This window comes from Hyperolius riggenbachi, chromosome 12, assembly GCF_040937935.1.
Source record: "Hyperolius riggenbachi isolate aHypRig1 chromosome 12, aHypRig1.pri, whole genome shotgun sequence".
NCBI classification, from domain to species: Eukaryota; Metazoa; Chordata; class Amphibia; order Anura; family Hyperoliidae; genus Hyperolius; species Hyperolius riggenbachi.
This window is the reverse complement of record NC_090657.1, coordinates 139,859,956-139,880,190: the sequence shown is the minus strand read 5'-3', so window position 1 is coordinate 139,880,190 and position 20,235 is coordinate 139,859,956. Positions and strand designations below refer to the sequence as shown.

Here is a 20,235-nt window from a genome sequence, read left to right as displayed (position 1 = left end):
ATTTTTTCCACAGGAACCTGATCCTGATGAAGATGGCCGCCAATGCCATTGAAACATGTTGATCTAATTGAGGGGCGCCCCTGAGATGTACAAGGTGTTTGAACTGGGGGACAAACAGTACCTATGAATTGTGATAGAATTTGTAAATCCAGTGCTGCAAACTGAGCAGATACGGAAAAACAGCACTGTGTGGAACGCAGTAACATCACAGGGACGTCTAAGGGAAGTGACGTCACGCCTGAGTGAGCAGCTGATCTGGAAGCTGCGCTTCATCCTGACATGCAGAGCGGGACTTGCAGAAAGCGGCATCTCTGGAAGACGATATAGGAGACTGCCGTCTGCATCATCGGCACAAGAAGGGTCGCCGGCCGGACCCGAAGAGATGATCCGCGCATGGGATACTGTAAGTGACATTATACACAAAACTAAGCAACGCAGGGCAGTGTAATTTAGAGTCTGTGAGAGGAACTCATAACACAGACTCCAGAAGAAACTTACCAGCACGCTTCAGTATTGTGAAATATATAGGTACCTGATTGGAACAATAGGTTTTTTGTGGGACTTGTGGTCTTGGACTTTTTTGATAGGGAGGCATTTTACTTCAAGGATTTTTTACTCCTGAGATTTTTAAGGGGAATCAGGTGATCCCTGTGTGTATGGTATGGTATGTGTGAATGGCACGATTGTAACACAGATTATTTTATGTGCAATAATCTGAATATTGTTTTAATTGGAATTTGAAGTTTTTTAAAACTTTTTTTAGCTATTGAATACAATTTTATGGTATGAACCTAGCCAGCGCCACTCTTTGTTACTTAACTGTTACTTTTTGTGTGCAGGGGACTAGGGGGACATCCCCAATCTTAAGAGAACGGCTGCAGGATTCCTTTAGGTTCAAAAAGATTAGGAATAAGAGCAGCGCCCTTCAGAAATTTTGATTCTAAGACTGAATTAGCCGTTCTCTAAAGGACTCACTTTTTTCCCTCACCAAAAGATTTGATGAAATAGAATTTTGTAGTGACATGGAAGAATTTTTTCGGAGGATAAGGCTAAAGGAATTTTTTCACAACAGACCTAATTATTCATCATTTGAAGATAGTTAACCTGCAAATAGCAAAACCAAAAAGAGCAGTACCTGGACACCAAAATCGGGGTGGAACAAAAAATTAGAAGAGTATATTGACAACTTCAGAAAAAGAATGAAATTAGAGATACTGGACAAACAAAAACAGACACTCTACAACCTCAACACTCAAGAAAGGAAAGCAATACTGAGCCTTAAAAGCAAAGATAACATAGTAATTAAACCAGCTGACAAAGGAGATGCTGTAGTGATTTTGGATAAATCCAGCTATATTCAAGAAGCAAACAGACAGCTCTCCAACAACACCTACTACAAAAAAACTAGACACAAACCCCACGTTGCAGTATACAAGGGAATTGAAGAATATGCTTAAAGGGAAGGTTCACGGTGCATAAAAAAAAAATGCTAATCCACTTACCTGGGGCTTCCTCCAGCTCGTGGCAGGCAGGACGTGCCCTCAGCGCCGCTCCGCAGGCTCCCGGGCTCCTCCGGTGGCGCACCTGACCTGGCCAGGCCAGCTGTCAGGTCGGGCTCTTCTGCGCTCCAATATGCTCCTCACGCGGGCGCGCTGATGTCATCGGACGTCCTCCGGGCTGTACTGCGCAGGATAAATATGGTCATAGCCACATCAGGAGTACTTTAAGGGTGACTTCAAAAATGAACAATCAAGAAAAATTTCTGAGTACAAATTTATGTTCAAGACATTAACAGAAGGTTTAAATTGTGGAACAGGATTCATGACACCTTTTTCAACATAATTGACTTGGCTTCATGATCTACAGAAACCTGCTGGATTTCATGTATGCTTGCACTAACTCACTGGCTCCAGCCTGCTGATCACCTGACACTTAACGGATAATCAGTAACCAGCACAACTGTCATCCTCGTGTTTACTATTTACCTGCATCAGTGTTTTACTTAAAGAGAACCTGTACTGAGTAAAAATATTTAAAATAAACACATGAGGTAACTTCTAATGAACATTGCATAGTTACCTTGCCATCAGTTCCTCTCAGAAGCTCACCATTTTCTTCTGACAATAATCCCTTCCAGTTCTGACAATATTTTGTCAGATCTGAAATATATCAGTTGCTGTCAGTAAAATATCAGTTGCTGTCAGTTATAGCTGAGAGGAAAACTGATGTACCAGGTAATGTCCATGTTTCCCTATGGCTCAAGTGGGCGATGTTACAGTTTAACTGTGCGCTGACCAGAAAGCTGTTATTGGTAATAGCCATTTTCAAAATGGAGGACGGAAAATTCCCTTGACCACAGTGAACAAATAGGACGCAGGACAGGAGAAAGACACTGAGGAGTAGACTACATGGAAGGTAAGTATGACTTGTGTATGCTTATTTTAACTTTTAATTTTCAGTTTAGGTTTTCTTTCAGCTAACATCTGGAAATATGCCTGAAGAAGGGGACTATAGACTATATCCCAGAAAGCTTGCATAATTTAACTCTATCAGTTAGCCATTAAAAGGTATTATTTTTTACAAAACGTTTCTACCTATATAGAGTGTCACAGGCACAAGACGTTGGACAAATACTGAGATTTATAACAGACCATCAGATAATCCCATGCTTCCTCACCTTGTTTGTTCAAAACAGAATAAATGGGCTGGTTCTGAGCAAATTAAATTTTTGTTGACAGCTATCTAGTTGGCAACACATTGAGATCAAAGGGCTGCAAATGAGAGGGCTGCCAATAAGCCAAATTAAATAGCTCAAGGGCATGACATCAAACTTGTGACAGCAATTGAGCCCTAAAATCAAGGTTCCAACACAATGTCAGTATAGGCAGTTCAGGATGGTTATCTGTGTTTCTACTCAAGGCTAATCAGCTTTGGTAAATAATTATTGCTGTAGTTTACTATGTAGTGTTAATTCGAGATAACGAGTGATAGGGCCAATGTATCCTAAAACGGATGCTCAAACATGTCATAAATATTCAGCATAGATTACGACGTAACTATTATGAAGCCATTTCAGGCTTTGTTGCACCATAGTGTATAATTCCTATACAAAAGATACAGATCTTGAGCTCGCTGTGTGCTGCTAACATCCTGCACCTCTGCACAACGCTTTCACTGACATTTTCATTGTCTGCCTTGTACCTCTGCTCCACTACATTCATGTAATGCTCCCCATATGCCCTGCTGTTATATGGACTAATTACTTTACTTCTGATTGATGCCTGGTGCAATGCTGAAGATGGTCTTTACAATAAACCACATCAAGTCTTGTAATGAAGTTTGGCGCTGACTTCATATTTGGCAATTCAACCCCTCATTTTGTTGCACTGTGAGATATACATCTGGGTTGTGGTTTTTCATATTTGACCCATACAATTTGTATATGAGCTATTTACTACTGTGCAGTGCTATGTAGATGATCTATTATGTCTAGGTTTTGATAGATGTGTGCAACTTGTATGCCTTCATCCATTTTAGGGTATGTTGGCCTTGCCACGTCCCCACTCATTTGTAAATGTTTATTAATGCAAGGTAATATTCTTAAATATTGCTTTTATCTGTTATGTTTGTCTCTTATATTAATACATGATTACACATCCGTCACTTTTTTTGCACCTGACACACACTAAGTGGCCCTAATACAATTAACTTTTTTCTTTAGTTTTCTCCTAGGACCTAGGCGATATTTTCAAACTTGTCAATAAAATGCCCTTAGGCCCCCTGCACACTGCATTCGATTCCAATTTTTAATAGTTTTTTACATCTGATTCCGATTTTTAATCGTTACTGCATGCTGCATTTTTTCCTCCGTTTTTCTGTTGATTGTATACAGGGAAAATTAAAAGTGCAAATCGGAATCGAAAACTAAATCGGAATCGCAAAACGGATTTGCAGTGTGCAGGGATCCTTAAACCACCGGCAACCAAGAAAATATTCACAATAAATTTAACAGTACCTTTTTACCTACTTTTGGTACTTTTTTCATTGCAAAGTGCTAAAAAGTTATTGAAGATGAAAAATGATATCCTAAGACGAAAAAGTAAATTGCATATGATCCACTGTGTTTTATTTAGTGTATAATTCTGAGTTCATTGGAAGCCACTAGAGTACTGTAACTGTATCTGCTAGCAAATAAAATATGCTTTGAAATATGGATATTTTTGTTTATATACTTACTTAATATCTTTCAGTTTGTGTGCATAAATCATGCTACCCAAACTCCATGCAGATGATGGTTCGGATCCCTGGAATTCAAACTGGGATCCTTACCCTGCAAGGCGAGAGTGCAATTACAAGACTGTTCCCATTGACTGACCAGCTGTCTGATCTGTCAGGAATTTTTAGGGTTTTTGAAGAATTCTGCTACATCTGTACCAGAGTCAATTTTGTAGACCCTTTATACTCACTATAGTGCCATTCATTTGGGTGCTTGGCCACAGTTGAAGCCAGATTATATCTTTCAGTGTTTGGTCATTCAAATGGAGGTTCATTTGGGTGCCAGTGTTCAATTATTATACAGTCAAAATCCTGGTATTGAAATAGGACAGTGTAGGGACAGGCTAGTGTTACTGGCTAGGCTTTGACGTTAGGAACGGGTTAATCTTATTGAGGAGGAAGGTTTATGCTACTTTTACACTGATGCACTGCAGTGCATGGGACAATATTGCAAATATATCGTAATAGTAAAATCACATTGTTGTTGTTTTATTAGAGTAAATTTTATTGATTTTTCAATATACAGTGTACAAAACAGTAGCATCCCACACCACCAAACCCCATCCTATCCCACACCACCCCTTCCCTCTGGGTCTGCCTCCAGCACATCCGAAAACCCCAACCCCAGGCTCAGAGAAATCAGTGTTTATCAAGGCCTAGATACCATCATGCAGTATTATCAATTCCTTGATCCTTTAAATATTTCAACCAAGTCAGCCAGATCTTATCAAACGTAATAAGGCATTGTTGCTGAATATAAGTCAATTTGTACATAGCTAAATTAGGGGTGTATCAAAAACCTTAGAAAGCACTTTGATAATTTGAGTCCAGTAGGACTGAATCTGAATTTGTTCGGCAATGAGTAGGTATCCTTGAGGATGTTAAATGTGAGCAGACGACCATCCGGTGCCAAGTATCATAGCCATTTTATGCCATATCGGGCCCACACCGCAGGGTCAGGGATTTCTAGCAAATGAGGGAGATTTGGGTTTCCCCCTTAAAGGGGTATAAGGAGAATATTGGTTAGGAGTATAGAACTATTTCCTAGTTACTAACCAAACTTTGAGTGTGAAACGCATACGGTAGTATTAGGTAAGTTAGCATAAACCTTGAGGCCCCGAAAAGGCAATCGCATAAGGCCTTCATAAGAGCCAACAACAGCTGCTTCTTGTGTAGTGACTGTATTCCTATCATCCTGAGCAAACCACCATCTTATAGTTACTAGGGCAGAGGCCATAAAATACAATTGGAAATTTGGGAGGGCAAGACCTCCAGCATCAGTAGGAAGCTGGAGAGTAGCCAAAGAAATCCTGGAGATCCTATTTGGCCAGATAAAAGCAGTAATAACTTGGTCAATACGATTAAAAATAGATTTAGATATAGTAAAGCGATATAATCACATTGTTAGCAGTGCTGTGTGGTACCAGATAACATTCGCACTGTTACAGTGAAGCATACTTTTTGTACTTTATACTTCACTGTATACATCGCATCGCACGTGCAATGCAACTTTTCCCCTTTTTTGCTGTGTTATCCTGTTTTTTACAGGGTACGCAATGCAATCCCTAGTGTGAAACTACCCTAAAGTTAGACATTAGGAATAGGTTAAAGGATACATGAGCTTAAAAAATCTACTACTGATTTACTTACCTAGCGCTTCCTTTATCCCCTAGAAGCCTCTGTGTTCATTGCCGGAGTTCCACCGTCAGCTACTCTTCTGGGGTCCCCTCCATAGTGGCTGACCTGCTGGTGGGAGCCTTGTGCGCAGGCACAGTACTATATTGTGCTACTGATATTAAAGGCTTGATATCTCAATATAGATAGATAGATAGATAGATGCAAAATATATATATCTCAATAACTCGGCACCCATAGCTCCTGCAGACTCCTCCCCCAAACAACCTCTGAGCCAAATTTCAGCCCCCCAGTCCCGACAGTTCCTGAGATAGGGTATATCGAAGCTATCCAGAGGGGGTGTAATTTGGTGGTGGTAGTTGGGGGGAGGGATCCCCTCCCTACCCTACTCTCAAAATTTGGAATGTGTAAGAGCTATGAGTGCTGAGATATCTAGCCTTCAAAACTAGCATTATGCAAATTAGGAAGGCGCTGCACGTGATGTCAATACCCACAAGGCAGTGCATCAGTAGGCCAAATTTTAATTAGGCCTTCACTGTGGGAGGGGCTTCACCTTTTCAGCAGGATTTCAATTGACTGCAGGACTTTTTCCCCTCTGAGAAATGGGTTTTCCCTGACAAACCATCTGGTGTAATGGTGGTGTGTTCATTACAGTTCCTCTTTAAAATGAAAAATTGCACCAAAATCTCGCTGAACTGCACGGTAAACCCTTTGTTGTAAATCGCGCTTTTCCATGATCCCTTTGCTATGTGGCAACACCTCTCTATAACCTCTGCTCTGTTCAGAGTTGCCACCTATTTTCATACAGTAGTAGTTTCTCTCTGACGTTCTCCACCCATCACTCACATTGGGACAGTGTGCAGCTCCAGCAGTACCCAATAAAATATGCAACCTTTCTTTGCAAGAGTCAAATTTATTCTAATATTATGCAGCTGTGCTTACATAAAAAGATTAAAAGCACCCTTGTCAAGCACACAGATCAGCATTATATCACCCTGTGCATAAGCCCCGCCCATCATGTGTCATCACGCACAACTTCCTCAGGGACGATTTCCAGATTGATAACTGCTCTCATTCACACTCCTTAATTATTGAAAGACATTCTACTTTGGTTGAGAAAGACACAGTCAGGTTGGTTAAGCTCTGTAAAGTGCAAATTGATTAAAGGCAAACTTTATTTCAGCTATACTTGTGAAAAACAAAAAGGAGCCCACAATAGTGCAGTATGTTAAACATACCTTCCAACTTTTTGAGATAAGAAAGAGGGACACTTAAGCTACGCTCCTGGCACACCCCTAACCACGCCGCTGACACACCCCTAGTCACGCACACCATAAAGATTTCATAAGAAAAATATGTTGTTTTATAATTCAAACCACACTGGTCCTTTCTATCCTGGTTAATTTTCATTCGTATTAACACATGAAAATAAGAAATATATAAATTTAAAGGATGGGAATAAAGTCAATTAAACCCATTTTTAGTAGAAAAATACATATATTTACATAGATCTGTACATCAGTCCTGAAAGAGGGACAAACGAGGAAGAAAGAGGGATAGTGGGACAGGGTTCCCAAAGAGGGACTGTCCCTCCAAAAGAGGGACAGTTGGGTCCTATGTGTTAAAAACACATTAAATATAATAAAATCAATGTAAATGAATACTCACAAGGAAGGGCTACCCCTATGCAACAACCACTATATAGGCAGGTGCAGAGATTAGACCCGACCCTATACGAGTTAAGATGTCGCTCTCTGTAGATCGGAGAAAGGGGGTACACCCCCTCCTCCAAGGGTGGACAAACTTATAGGTGGTGGAAGAAAACAGAGGCACCAGGAAGATTTAAAAACACTAAAAACTGTTTAAAAATGGGAGGTAGTGGTGTAGTTACCTCCCCAATCAAGACTCGAATTGTCTGACTGGGAACATTTTATTATATACTCCACAAAACAATGCAATGCATTTTACAGGTATTTCAATTAACAGAAGTAGCTGATTACGAGTTCTTAGCAGGCAACGGCACCGCTTACTTTGGTTTTCATGCATATTAAAAACAGGCATTGCAAAGTGCTTCTACAGGCTCCCATCCACAATGACCTTAACCGATTAGACATTCGATTTGATAAAAACATCAAGTCTTACAAAAATTGATGAATAATCAGAATCAAGTCATGCAAAGCAGTAAATAGATGGCTGCTTTTTGATTGATTTCAGAACATGGCGAAAACGATTGGGCTGCTGTTGCATAGTGGAGGTATACCTTAAAGCAAACCTGTGAGAATTGCAATCCCCCAAAATGCATGCTTACCTCGGTAGGGGGAAGCCTCTGGATCCTCTAGAGGCTTCGCTCATCCACCGCTATTGGCTCCATCCAACGAGAGACCTCCTAAGCGCATCCACACTGCAACTGCAGTGGGAAAAGCTTGAGAGAGTCCATGCTAGTGCGCATGGCAAGCCTTCAACAGGCAGCTTTTTTGGGGTCCCAGCGCTGGAACGGGCTAATAGAGGAGTATAGGGAAGCCTCTGCAGGATCCACCTCCCGAGGTAAGTACACAGTAGGGTCACCTTTTTTCCTTACACATGCAGAAGAAGAATCTCACACCACTTGGGAGGTGCAGGACCAAAACAGTAATCTAGATAAATCCAAAAGATCAGCACGCTCACTGTAGACCAAGTCCACTTTTATTCAAAGATTGTGACACAATTCCATTCCATAGACCAACGATTCGTTTTGGGGCCCTGGGGGGTCCCCTTTGTCAAGCCACTGACACCATTCTGTGTTGTCACCTTGACAATGTGGACCCCCCCAGGGCCCCAAAATGAATTGTTGGTCTATGGAATGGAATTTTGCCACGAACTCTGAATAAAAATGGACTTGGTCTACAGTGAGTGTGTGGATCTTTTGGATTTATCTTTTTTCCTTACAGGTACACTTTAACAGAAACTGACTGATAAGAGTGTCAAAGTGTTATGCCAAGCAGTGCATTACAGAGGAACTGTCCTGAAGATAACGTTTTTACAAAATTGGCTCTTATTCAATTCACTTTTCCTAGGGGATCATTTTCTATCTTCTGTTTAAAATAACTTCAGCAATTGAAAAAAGTCACAAAAAGGTGAAAAAAAACTGTCACATGACTCCCCGGGGGACAGCACTTGCAATCCCATTCATTGTACTGAATGGGATTGGGGGCGCAATTGCCCCCAAATGTAGGCAACCATGCGCGGCGATTCAGTGGTGAATCGCAGCGCATATATGGAAACAGCAGACAGTGCAGTCTATGCACTGTCTGCTGTCCCTGCAATTGCATTTTCATAAGTGCAGCTGAAAGCGTGCTATATGGAAACAAGTGGATCCAAGATAAACTTTTACTCATTGCATAGTTGTGTTCCTTTCATATAGTTTATAGGGCATTCCTCAAGCCAAATACTTTTTTTTTTTTGTTTCTTTGTTTTAATACTCAAAATCCCTATAAACTAAACAAGCCTCGCCCAAAGTTCCTTTCGTGCCTTGGCACTCTTAGAGCAATGTAGCAAGGGCTTATGGGAGCTCAGTCTGGGCAGGAGGAGGAGGAGGTGTTACTAGCCATAGATTTCAGAAGCAGAGGGGAGTAGGGAGGATGAGAGGGGATTGAGCTGAGGGCTGGAGATGCTATCAGCTTGCATGTGTAATGTGACAAGCAGAACATGGCTGCTGTCATTGTATCACAGGAAGAAATAATCATATACAGTTGAAGCTGTTTGCAGCTATATTTGCTGTGCAAACTATCTAAATTTTAGATAAGATACTTTTTGTCCACCCTCAGCCGGCGCCCTTTTTTCCCGCTTCCGCCCTCTTGCTACAGTTGTCCTTTAAGATTTCCTTTTGAAAGCTCTCCTTCAACAGCAGTGGCATACCAGCTCCCAGAATGGTGGCATTCAAAATGAAAAAGTTGATTCCTCCATGAGGAGATGGACTAGTCTAAAACCTGTTGGTAGGTGGTTTAAAGTCATCAGATTAATAATACAGAATGTAAGTAAACGCTTCATGGGAATCAATTCATTTACAGTGCATCTTACACTGGGGTGATACATCTTATATGCATATATTCACTGAAGATAGCTGAGACCTAAAAGACTTTTGAGGGAAGGAGTGGCTGCATTAATATATAAATATACTGTAGATACAGGCTTGTGTGAGACAGAGCTGAGGGGTGGCTTGCCCACATCCCAACTGTTACATGCAGCCACTAAATGGTCTCTATCTTTCCAATGTGTTAAAGAAGTTGAAGGAGCTTGGCTGTTGCATGCAGAATTTTCAGCACCACCACATAGGTCCCATTGTACAATATTTACATCTCTGTGTAAAGACTATTTTTCTTTCTGTCAGATTCTAGTTACACAGGAAGCCTTTCTCTTATATTGAACCGCAGGAGGTTGGTGGCTTTTCATCTCAGATACTGAGAATTCCTGGCACTTATACATATTTACCCTGATTATACCTTGTATTAATAGGTTTCAGTGTTTCCTAGTGTCACACTTTACCTAATAACAGTTGATAGGTCTAGAATGAGATGTTGTAATCAGTGCTTCCAGTCAGAGGGCTGTTTTACACATAGTAATGCTTGATGAATGCTTATTATGGGTGTAAAGCCTAAGGAAAAGGATGTAAATTACACCTCTGTATTTTTTATGTTTTCCTTTAAAATACATGCCACAAACTCAAGCAATTATACCTGAGTGTAGGATAAGAAAATACATAATCAAGGATTACCTTGGATTATCAAGGTTACCCTGAACTACAAGATTACCCTGAACTACACATAGGAAATATAAATGGAGCCTGCAAGAGGTTACCTACATGGAAGATTGCATCTCTACATATTTACTGGTGGGTGGAGGAACCCAAAAACAATAAAATAATTAAAAACAGTTTAAAAAACGGAGAGGCAGTGGTTGGTTTTACTCCCCTGTAGCTAAAATATCCAGTATGACTAAAAAAAAATCATAAGGTTTATTACACAGAAATTGGGTTGGACAATGTGTTTCGCTGGCTTTTCTCACTTCCTCAGGTCAATAGAACCCACAAAAAAGTGCTGTGTGGCAATAATAAGATTTGAGTGCCATAGAGATAAGCCAAACACTGGCCCTTCTTTTTAAACGGTTTTTAATTATTTTATTATTTTTGGGCACCTCCACCCATCAGTGTTACAGTTTTACACCTCTGTTGGGAGGTTGTTCTTTTAGCCTGGTCCCCTCACAAACTCAAGCAGTGGCAGTAAATTCTATGTAGGTCATTGATGGTTGCACTTGATTTGCAACTGTAAATGATTGTGTAATCCTCCTTATCTAAACCTTCTGGTACATTGGCATATTAAACTATTGGCTCCAAGTTCCAACAGATATTGAATACTTTGAGCAGATTGTGTAGATAAACCCTCATACTACATGGAGGTGGTAAAATTGGTCAGTGATTAGCAAATTATAATTGAAAGTATGTAAGTAAAGTAATTGAAAGTATGTACACAGATTTAGGGCTGGAGAGAAGGGAGGTTAGTGTGAGACATCGGCCCATATGCAATTCACTTTTTCACCCGAGTTTTCTCCTAGGTGACATTTTTAAACTTGTCAATAAAATGCCTTTTAAGCCACCAGCAAGCAAGAAAATACTCAAAATAATTTTGATAGTACTTTTTAACCTACGTTTTGGTACTTTTTTTGTTGAAAAGTGCTCGAAAGTTATTTTAAATTGAAGATGAAAACTTATCTCCTTGGAGAAAACTTAGGTGAGAAAGTTAATTGCACATGGCCCATGGAGAGGTAGGATAGTGTTAGGGTGCATACCCACATCGAATTTCGATTGGTCTATAACTGGCCAATTTGACCACTTTCATGTAGTATGAGGGCCTTGAGATTTTGAATACTTTGAACAGATTGTGTAGATAAACTCTCATACTGCAGTAAAGTGGTAAAATTGAGCAATTATTGGCCAGTCAAAATTGGGTATGTCTACCATTAGACATGCAGAGGGGGGAGGTTAGTGTGAGAATAGGAGACTGCAGTTTCTACAGAGATTACCGATATTCTTATTATTGCTAACTCCTGCGCCAAATATGACAGCATAGATTTGTAATGCACCCTTGCACTGTATAAAAATTGAATGCCATAATCATTTTCAATTTGAGATATATAAGCTGCTTAAAGTGCATCTTTAGTGCACAGTGGCTAGTTTCCAACTTTTTATGCACTTCTTTTCCCCAACCATATGGATTCAAACACTGGCCTCTTGAAAGATTAGTGCTCACCACACAGGTGCTCTGTATATGTTTCTTTTAAGACAAAAATAAACAACATTTATATTTTAAGGCACCAGGTTCTAACTTGCAGTTTAAACTGAAGTTTAAAAATGCAGATAAAAAAATGGTATGCTATATCAGGAATTTTCCAAATTAAAGCGGGCATGGTGAGAGGCAAGCACTGTTGGCTTGAGTCTGGCCCGGCCAGGTCACCGAGATGGTTGGGCTCACCAGTGGGTGCGTACATCAGCTAGGTTCAGGATTGGCTGACTAGGTTTGCTGTGCTCTGGCCTGACTGGCTGAGTCCGTTTGGCTTAGTCCTGTATGAGTACCAGGTCAACTTGGTATCATTTTGTACTGTCCAATGCATTGCCTAGCAATGATACTTTCTCTATTACTAAGAAATCACACATTGAAAAGCAAAATTCATGCATGATTTCAAGAAGAGAAGCAGGCGCCTTTCAAGAAGAAAAACGATTGCTTGTAGTCCATCAACTACAGTAAAAGAAATATAAAGAGTGTGTATATATATATATATATATATATATATATATATATATATATATATATATATATATATATATATATATATATATATAATCAGGACAGATCAAATTTTGTACCGTTAAGCTGATCACATCTCCCTGTGTGTAACCAGGCATTGGGCATTTAAATTCTGTTTTATAGTAATGTTATATCGGATAAAAATCTGTTAAACACTAGGGCCCTCCGCCTTAATTTGTGATTGAAATATTGATTGCAACAGGGTCAGTCTAGAAGGGCCTTCTTTCGTCAACTGAATGCAGGGAGTTGGGTAAGTGACGCTGGTGGCTGCATAGATTTGCTCTGCATCAAACAACACAGAAACAATAATGACGAATTTGATAAGATTTCTGTTCATATCTGATTGATATCACATAGTACAAGGAGGCAATCCAGGTAAATCAATATCAGGAAGATATAAATTGGTTACCTGATTGGGCATACAATCCCATAAATGATTGACTTCTTCTGGTCAGCAATGCAGCTGAGCAGATTGTTAACATTTGGAGACGATGCTGTAGCTGCGTTGCTGGCCACAGAGCAGAGGGAAGAGGCAGGTTATCTGTGCTCACATGGTAAGATGTGTGAGTGATGATGGGATAGGAAGAGGAGTCTCGAAGCTAACTTTCCAGTAAAACTGCACTGACATCTCAATAGGAAGAGAAGCTACAGAGCTGGACTGCTGAATAAGGGCTTAAAAAATCACTTATCCATCAAAACGCTAAACGATTACATGGGACTGCACAAGGGGACAGCCCCTCATCCATCGGATAATCAGCAAACAAACAATTCACGAACATTAGGGTAGAAAGTAATAAGACAGAGTCAAGATTTGAGTGCGTAAAATCGGCCGCAGCCTTTTATTGGGGTTTCAAATATAATTTTTTGGGGAAGTTGCTTGTTTTTATTTTTGAAAATGTTAACTTTATTAAAAAAACATCACAACATCAATTAAACAGAGCCAGGTGGAAAGGCCCAGGAAGAAATGCAAACTATCTGTCAGATTGAATAATAACAAAACAGTTCTGTTTGGGCATAGTGCCCCCGCCGCTCCTGTCACCTGCAAAGAGAGAAAATATCCCCAATGAAATCGCCTGTGACAGGGAGGAGTGACAGGGAGGAGTGACAGGGAGGAGGGAGGGAGGGTTCTTCAGCTCTTTTCAGAAAAGGTAAAGACTGAGGCATTTCTCCTCATATATAGACAGCCAGAAAATTGTTAATTGGATCTTGCAATAAACAAACAAATTAACTTTCCACCAGTGAGAGCCCTTGCCTCCAGAATTTGAACCTGTTAAAACTAAAAAAAAACTACAGTAGTACCGGTCCTAACTGTCATAAAACTGTCTTGATTTGAAAATTGGAGGAGATAATATTTTACTTTTAAACCATTATTAATTGCACGAAAGGTCGAATCGAAAAGAATCGAAGGTCCCATGGGATGCCTCCCCTAATAGGGGGCCTCCATGCATTAAATTTCATCACTTTAAAAAGCTGATGGTAAAAGTGAGAGTCTACGATTTTTACTGTACATTGAAGGAACAGAATAGGTTATGTATGAAGGTATGTCATACACCTGCTGGACCAGTGTGTTTTATGTGTCTGCTGGTACATGGTGTAATTTGCCTGCTGTCTTTTATTAGTTCTTCTTGTGGGTTGTTCCACTACTGAGCAGTGTGTGTTGTTCCACTACTGAGCAGTGTGTCTCTGTTACCACAGGAAGTATAACTGTTTGGTCTGCATCTATCTTTCCTACTTCTGTTTCATGTTACGCCTGTGACCGTGTTAACTGCACAGAATATGCAACATTGCTGTGTGATTAGAAGTTAAAACCCTGCGCTATGAACTAGGTCACGGCAGCAACACGATGTGTCGTGACATTCTTAACTACTTGTCTTATTTACCTTTGTGCTTAAAGTGTTTATGTACTTTTTAGTGAACTAATGGCAGCCCTCCAAAAAGTTAGAAACGAATGCTGGATACACACGGTGCGTTCCCGCACTCGATGCGCCCATCGATTCGCGTCAACTTGATTATTTCCGACATGTCCGATTCGCGTTTCGATGGATCGTTAGGTCGATTTGGCATATTTTACATGTAATTCGACCTAACAATCATCGAAATGCGCTCGGAAATGCTCGGAAATAATCGAGTCGACACGAATCGACGAGTGCGGGAACGCACCGTGTGTATCCAGCATTACCTAGATAGGGAAGTCTCCAGCTCCTCCTCGACCTCACTGTTACCGTGCACGGACACTCTGAATATACCCGACAAGAGCACGCCCCCCACCATGTACAAACGTGGCTGAACTCTGCCTGTGTGAGTATGGTTGCACCTGTAACCATACAAAAGTGGGTCTCGGGCCAGCGGCGGTGGGGTCGAGAAGGACGTGGGAAGCAGAGCCAGGACATGGTCCTTTAGCACCCAAGGCTTAGACACCAAAGTGTGCCCCCCCCCCCCCATCCCTCCCACCCCGGCCATCACACACTGATTGCTATTAGAGTGAGATGTGCTCCAGGGCCCACAATCCCCCCTCCCCCCCCCCCCCCCCCCACACACACACACCTGATTCTCTAGTTATCTGGCTTACCCTCTCTTACACTGCACCCTGAGGCTGGAGCCTCTCTCGCCTCTGCCTCGGCCCGGCCCTGGTGGGATGCCTCTGTAGGATCCAAATGCTTCCTTCTTCTTAGGTAAGTATCTAACTTGTTTTTTTAATGCCAGCTTAGGTTTGCTTTAAATAGAACAATAGATACCTCAGTAGTGGGAAGCTTCTGGACAGTCTTTACAGGCTTTCCTGATCCTCCTGCACCCGAACATACCAGCGCTGGGTCCCTCTAAACACATTTAACAAAACTTTGCTGGAAACGTTATCCAGATCAGGTACAGGGGCGTAACTATAAATCATGCCCCCCCCCCCCCAGCAAAACTTTATAGGGCCCCCAACGTTTACAACTTTTCTCTTGCCAACCCTTTGTGACCCCCACAGCCTGGGACACATCTTTCAAGGGTCATAAAACAAGCGTAGCCATGATGATTTTCACACCCGTAACAAATGTAGCCGCAAAAGCACCTGAAGGATGGATTCATTTATCAGCGGGAGTAAAGTAGTAGTTGGGGCCCCTTCCCAGCTCTGGGCTTCCCTGCAGTTCCAGGGACTGCTCCCCTGTAGTTATGCCTCTGGTCAGGTATCCTTTAAGCTGTAACACTGTACTTTAAGCTGTAACATTGTAAACACTGATGATAAAACAGTGTAACCACTAATGATAAATCACGGACGATGTGCTTATTTCAGCAGGTATGTCACGGTCCCCAGTGCTGGCTCAGATGGAGAAGTTTTTGCTGCCCTGACAGTAAGATATGGTCACAATGCCAATGGATCTACTGACAGAGCTTCAGCTTTTGGAGAAAGCTTCTACCTTAGAGAGACTACGTGCTGCTAAGAAACGAAGGGAGCAGCAGCTGAAGAGGTGGGCGCAGAATGAGAGGGAGGAAGAGCGGAGGCGACGGCAGCAGAAAAATAGAAGGAAGACACCCACCAGGACCAAAAGAGTGTCCTTTCCATCTCGGGTCTCCCTCCATGAGGCCTGTTTGAGGAATGACCCTGAAGAAGGTAAACACAACCATAAGGGATAATATGTAAATTAATGGTAAAGCTTGGTTCAGTGAGGTTCAGTAAAGACTCACACAGACATGTTATTATTCTCACCTGATCCAAATATTATGGCCAAGTCAGGTGACACTCTGTACTGCTGCTGTCCATCCAATACTTCTGCCTCTGTGTGGGGAAGAGCGATCAGGGCATGTATATTCTTTTTTGTGTGGTATTCTGCAGTGTTTTGCTTCATTTTCTTTAGCTCTCTTAATAGCGTATGATGCTGGGATGTAGGAGTATGTTTGTCCAGCGGTTGTCATGAAGATAAAAGTCAGGTCGTACATTACATTCCTGATATCAGTCTTATGTTAGTACGAGGCCTAAAACAGACCTTCATCAAAAATCTTTGCACAGCAATCAGGAAGGCGCAGTCAGAGTTGGCACATCACAGTTCTACTTGAGAGCTGATTCACGCTATCAGCGGTACTCAGCAATGCACACCACTCAGCAACACCCATTAAAGCTGGCTCTAATGCTGTGAACTTGTGAAGTGTGGTGTTCTAGTAAATACCTGAATGGGGATAGCCATCGAGTGCACCAAAATTCTGCCAGACAGACTTTTTTTTGTGTATCACACACTTTGGTCTGAATGGACATTATAAGTCTGATTAAAAACAAGTCTGGCTGATAGTGATGTGGAAGTGGGTATTGCTAAGTATGGATTTACACTGTACACATTAGAATGTGTTTGAACTGCAATAAACACCGTTAAAACATAGACCTTTTAACATCTGTACAGCAGCCCTGTAACAAATGACCAGCAAGATTGTCCTCAGCTCCTATTGATTCTGGCTGGACCCTCTGTATTGTCCAAATGCAGGGTATATGCTATGAGCCTGCCAGGCTCCATGCAGTTCTGCCTCACCCCAGTCTGAATGGTGGAGAGGTAAAGCTAGAAATACGATCAAGTGAGGGTAGGGGCCAAAGCCAATACAGCCTCCGGGATAGCCATTGTCATGGCACCACCAGCACTCTTATGTCAAAAAGATCAAAAGCAGAAGATTTACTTTATTAGTTAAGTATCCTTTTTTTTTTTTTTTTTTTGTTTCTAGGCTTTACAGATTAAAAGTGGATCCGAGATAAACTTTTACTCATTGCATAATTGTGTTCCTTTCTGCATTATATGTTGGCGCTTTATAAATACAAATCTTCATATAGGTCAGTAAGCGCTTCAGTAGATATCAGTACAAGGAGCCTTTAACATGACAGATAGTAAAACCATCAGGAGGATCCCCCATCAGGTGTGAACTCACCAGATATGATGACCGTCAAGGCCAAGTCTCGCGTCTGGGGTATAGGCTACCCCACATCCTCTCCGGCAAGTCTCCTTCCACTCAGGTGGGTTTCCCGAACATATAATGATCACAGTGGTCTGCCTTCATGGAAAAAGCAATTAAATTTGGTACAGTAAGTTCACGACAACAGGACAGTTTAATGAAATCCATCCAGAGAGTTTTAAAGAACCTTCTACTAGCTACCTATATAAATACAATAAATAAATATAGTTTAAAGGGCATTCCTCAAGCCTAATACTTTTTTTGTTTGTTTTAATACTCTAATTTGCTACTAAACAAGCCTCGCCCACAGCATTTCCAGTGCCTTGGCACTGTAGCAAGGGCTTATGTTAGATCAGTCTGGGCAGGAGGAGGTTACTAGCCAGAAATTTCAGAACCAGAGGGAGGAGGAGAGGGTGTGAATTTGTCACAGGCTGAGGGCTGGAGATGCTATCAGCTTTCCTGTGTGTAATATGACAAACAGAACATGGCTGCCCTCATTGTATCACAGGAATAAATAATCATAAACTGTTGAAGCTGTTTGCAGCTAAGTTTGCTAATCTTTAAATTAGATAGATAGACAAGTTATTTGTTATACTTAGTTTTTCAACTCGGATCCGCTTTAAAGGACAACTGAAGCGAGAGGTATATAGAGGCTGTCATATTTATTACCTTTTAATACAATACCAGTTGCCTGGCTGTCCTGCTGATCCTCTGCCTCTAATACTTTTAGCCATAGACCCTGAACAAGCATGCAGCCAATCAGGTGTTTCTGACATTATTGTCAGATCTGACAAGATTAGCTGCATGCTTGTTTCTAGTGTTCTTCAGACACTGCAGCCAAATAGATTAGCAGGGCTGCCAGGCAACTGGCATTGTTTAGAAGGAAATAAATATGGCAGCCTCCATATTCTTCTCACTACAGTTGTCCTTTAAATGGAAATAAGCTTGATGAGTACAGGTATATTCATTGCTTTGTCTGGGGCCCTGTATGGTCTTAAAGGGTACCTTAAATGAAGGAAAAAAGTTGACAATTTCTTACCTGAGGCTTCTTCCACAGTCTATACAGGGTTAGGGAACCTTGGCTCTCTAGCTGCAGGGGCAGGAGTCTGACAGCCACAGGCATGATTCATAAAGGCAAATGCATGCTGGGATTTGTAGTTTTATCACAGCTGGAGAGCCAAGGTACTCTTGCAGGTCCCCCGTTGTCCTACCAGTTGGCTCTGTTTTTCCATTGTGACCCCCCGTTAAAGTCTGTGACTGGCTCAATCGCAAACTACTGTGCATGTGCGCCCCTGGCTCCATGAACGGGAGCCTGCACCTGCGCAGTTGCTAGTTTCACAAACTGCACAGTAGGCGCCTGGCATATATCGGACCCTATACTGTTGTATGCTCCCCTAATCTTGAATTGCCTGAGGAAGCAGGATATTGCCTGCGAAACGCATTACAACCTATCGTGGAGTATGCCAATAAATTGTTTGTTTCATTAACTGACAGTTTCTAGTGTCTGTTTATAGGAGGTAAGTCCACCACTGCCTCCCAAGCAATTTTTATCATTTTTAAGAATTGATTTTATTCTTCTGGCACCTCTGTTAACACACATTTACTTCAAATGCAAGATATGGACGATAAAACAGCATTTTATGTAGATGATAAATGGTGACCCTTTCCACTGTTTAGGGATGTTTGACTCTTTCACCACCCCTGGGAACATGTTTGACTCTGTCCAATTGATGCACTGCACTATCCCCAGAATAGTGTCCCTTCTCTTCAAAGTATACAGTTTATATATTGCAAAGTCCTGACCTTTGGCCAAGGAATTTAAAGTAAACCTGTAGAGAAAAAAAGGAAGAGGGAGGCCTCTGGATCCTCCCTCCAGAGGCTTCCCCGGTCCTTCTCTACTGACACACTCCAGCGATGCTCCCACTGCAAAGCCATCGACAAAGGCTTGTCAGCAGCTTGAACATGCATAGTAGCACGGATCTGATAGGGCTTTGGCAGAAAAAGCTGGGCCCGTGCTACCGTGAAGGCACAGTGCAGTTCATGCTTCAGGGTCTCAGCACTGGAACAGGCTGGTGGAGGAGTACAGAGGACGAAGCAGGAGGTTTTCAGCGCTGGGCGCCGCTATTGCGCTAATGCTTAAGTGCATGGCTCGGGCAAGGGTAATTTGGGGTTCTGGGCAAATTACTTCTTTCTTCGAGTTGCTACGACTCAAGGGGGGAATAGTATTTAAAACCACCGGAAATTTGAATGGAAATGGGGTAAGCCATCATTTGGCTCACTCTGCATCTAGCTTACCGGTGGCGTTATAACACGTACGCGACAGAGGAAGTCTCTGGAGGACCCAAAGGGCTTTCTCACACCGGTGCAGTATTCTTACTGCACCCCAAAGACAGGCAATGAGACTTTCAGACTGCCACGGTATGGTGCGATGCAACGGAAGTGACGTTTTCGCCAGGGCTGTGGAGTCGTAGTTGAGGAGTGGGAGTTGGAGCAATTTTGGGTACCTGGAGTCGGAGTCAGTGGTTTCAATAAACTCAGGCGTCAAAGTCGGATCATTTTTGAACCATATCCATGGCTT

General features: G+C 41.8%; 1 protein-coding gene across 6 annotated transcripts in view; it reads left to right on the top strand.

Annotated features, from left to right (window-relative positions):
• Positions 1-20,235, top strand: part of PPP1R16B (protein phosphatase 1 regulatory subunit 16B) — a 140,182-nt gene that overhangs the window by 8,878 nt on the left and 111,069 nt on the right. The window contains exons 1-2 of one of the 6 annotated variants that reach the window (XM_068264294.1): positions 1,990-2,415; positions 16,024-16,338. In XM_068264294.1, the coding sequence (XP_068120395.1) occupies positions 16,086-16,338 (253 nt within the window). In that variant the 5' untranslated portion in view covers positions 1,990-2,415; positions 16,024-16,085. Of the gene's footprint in view, positions 1-1,989; positions 2,416-14,060; positions 14,286-16,020; positions 16,339-20,235 lie in introns of those variants that run through there. The other 5 variants (XM_068264292.1, XM_068264293.1, XM_068264290.1 and 2 more) reach the window with 5 other exon arrangements.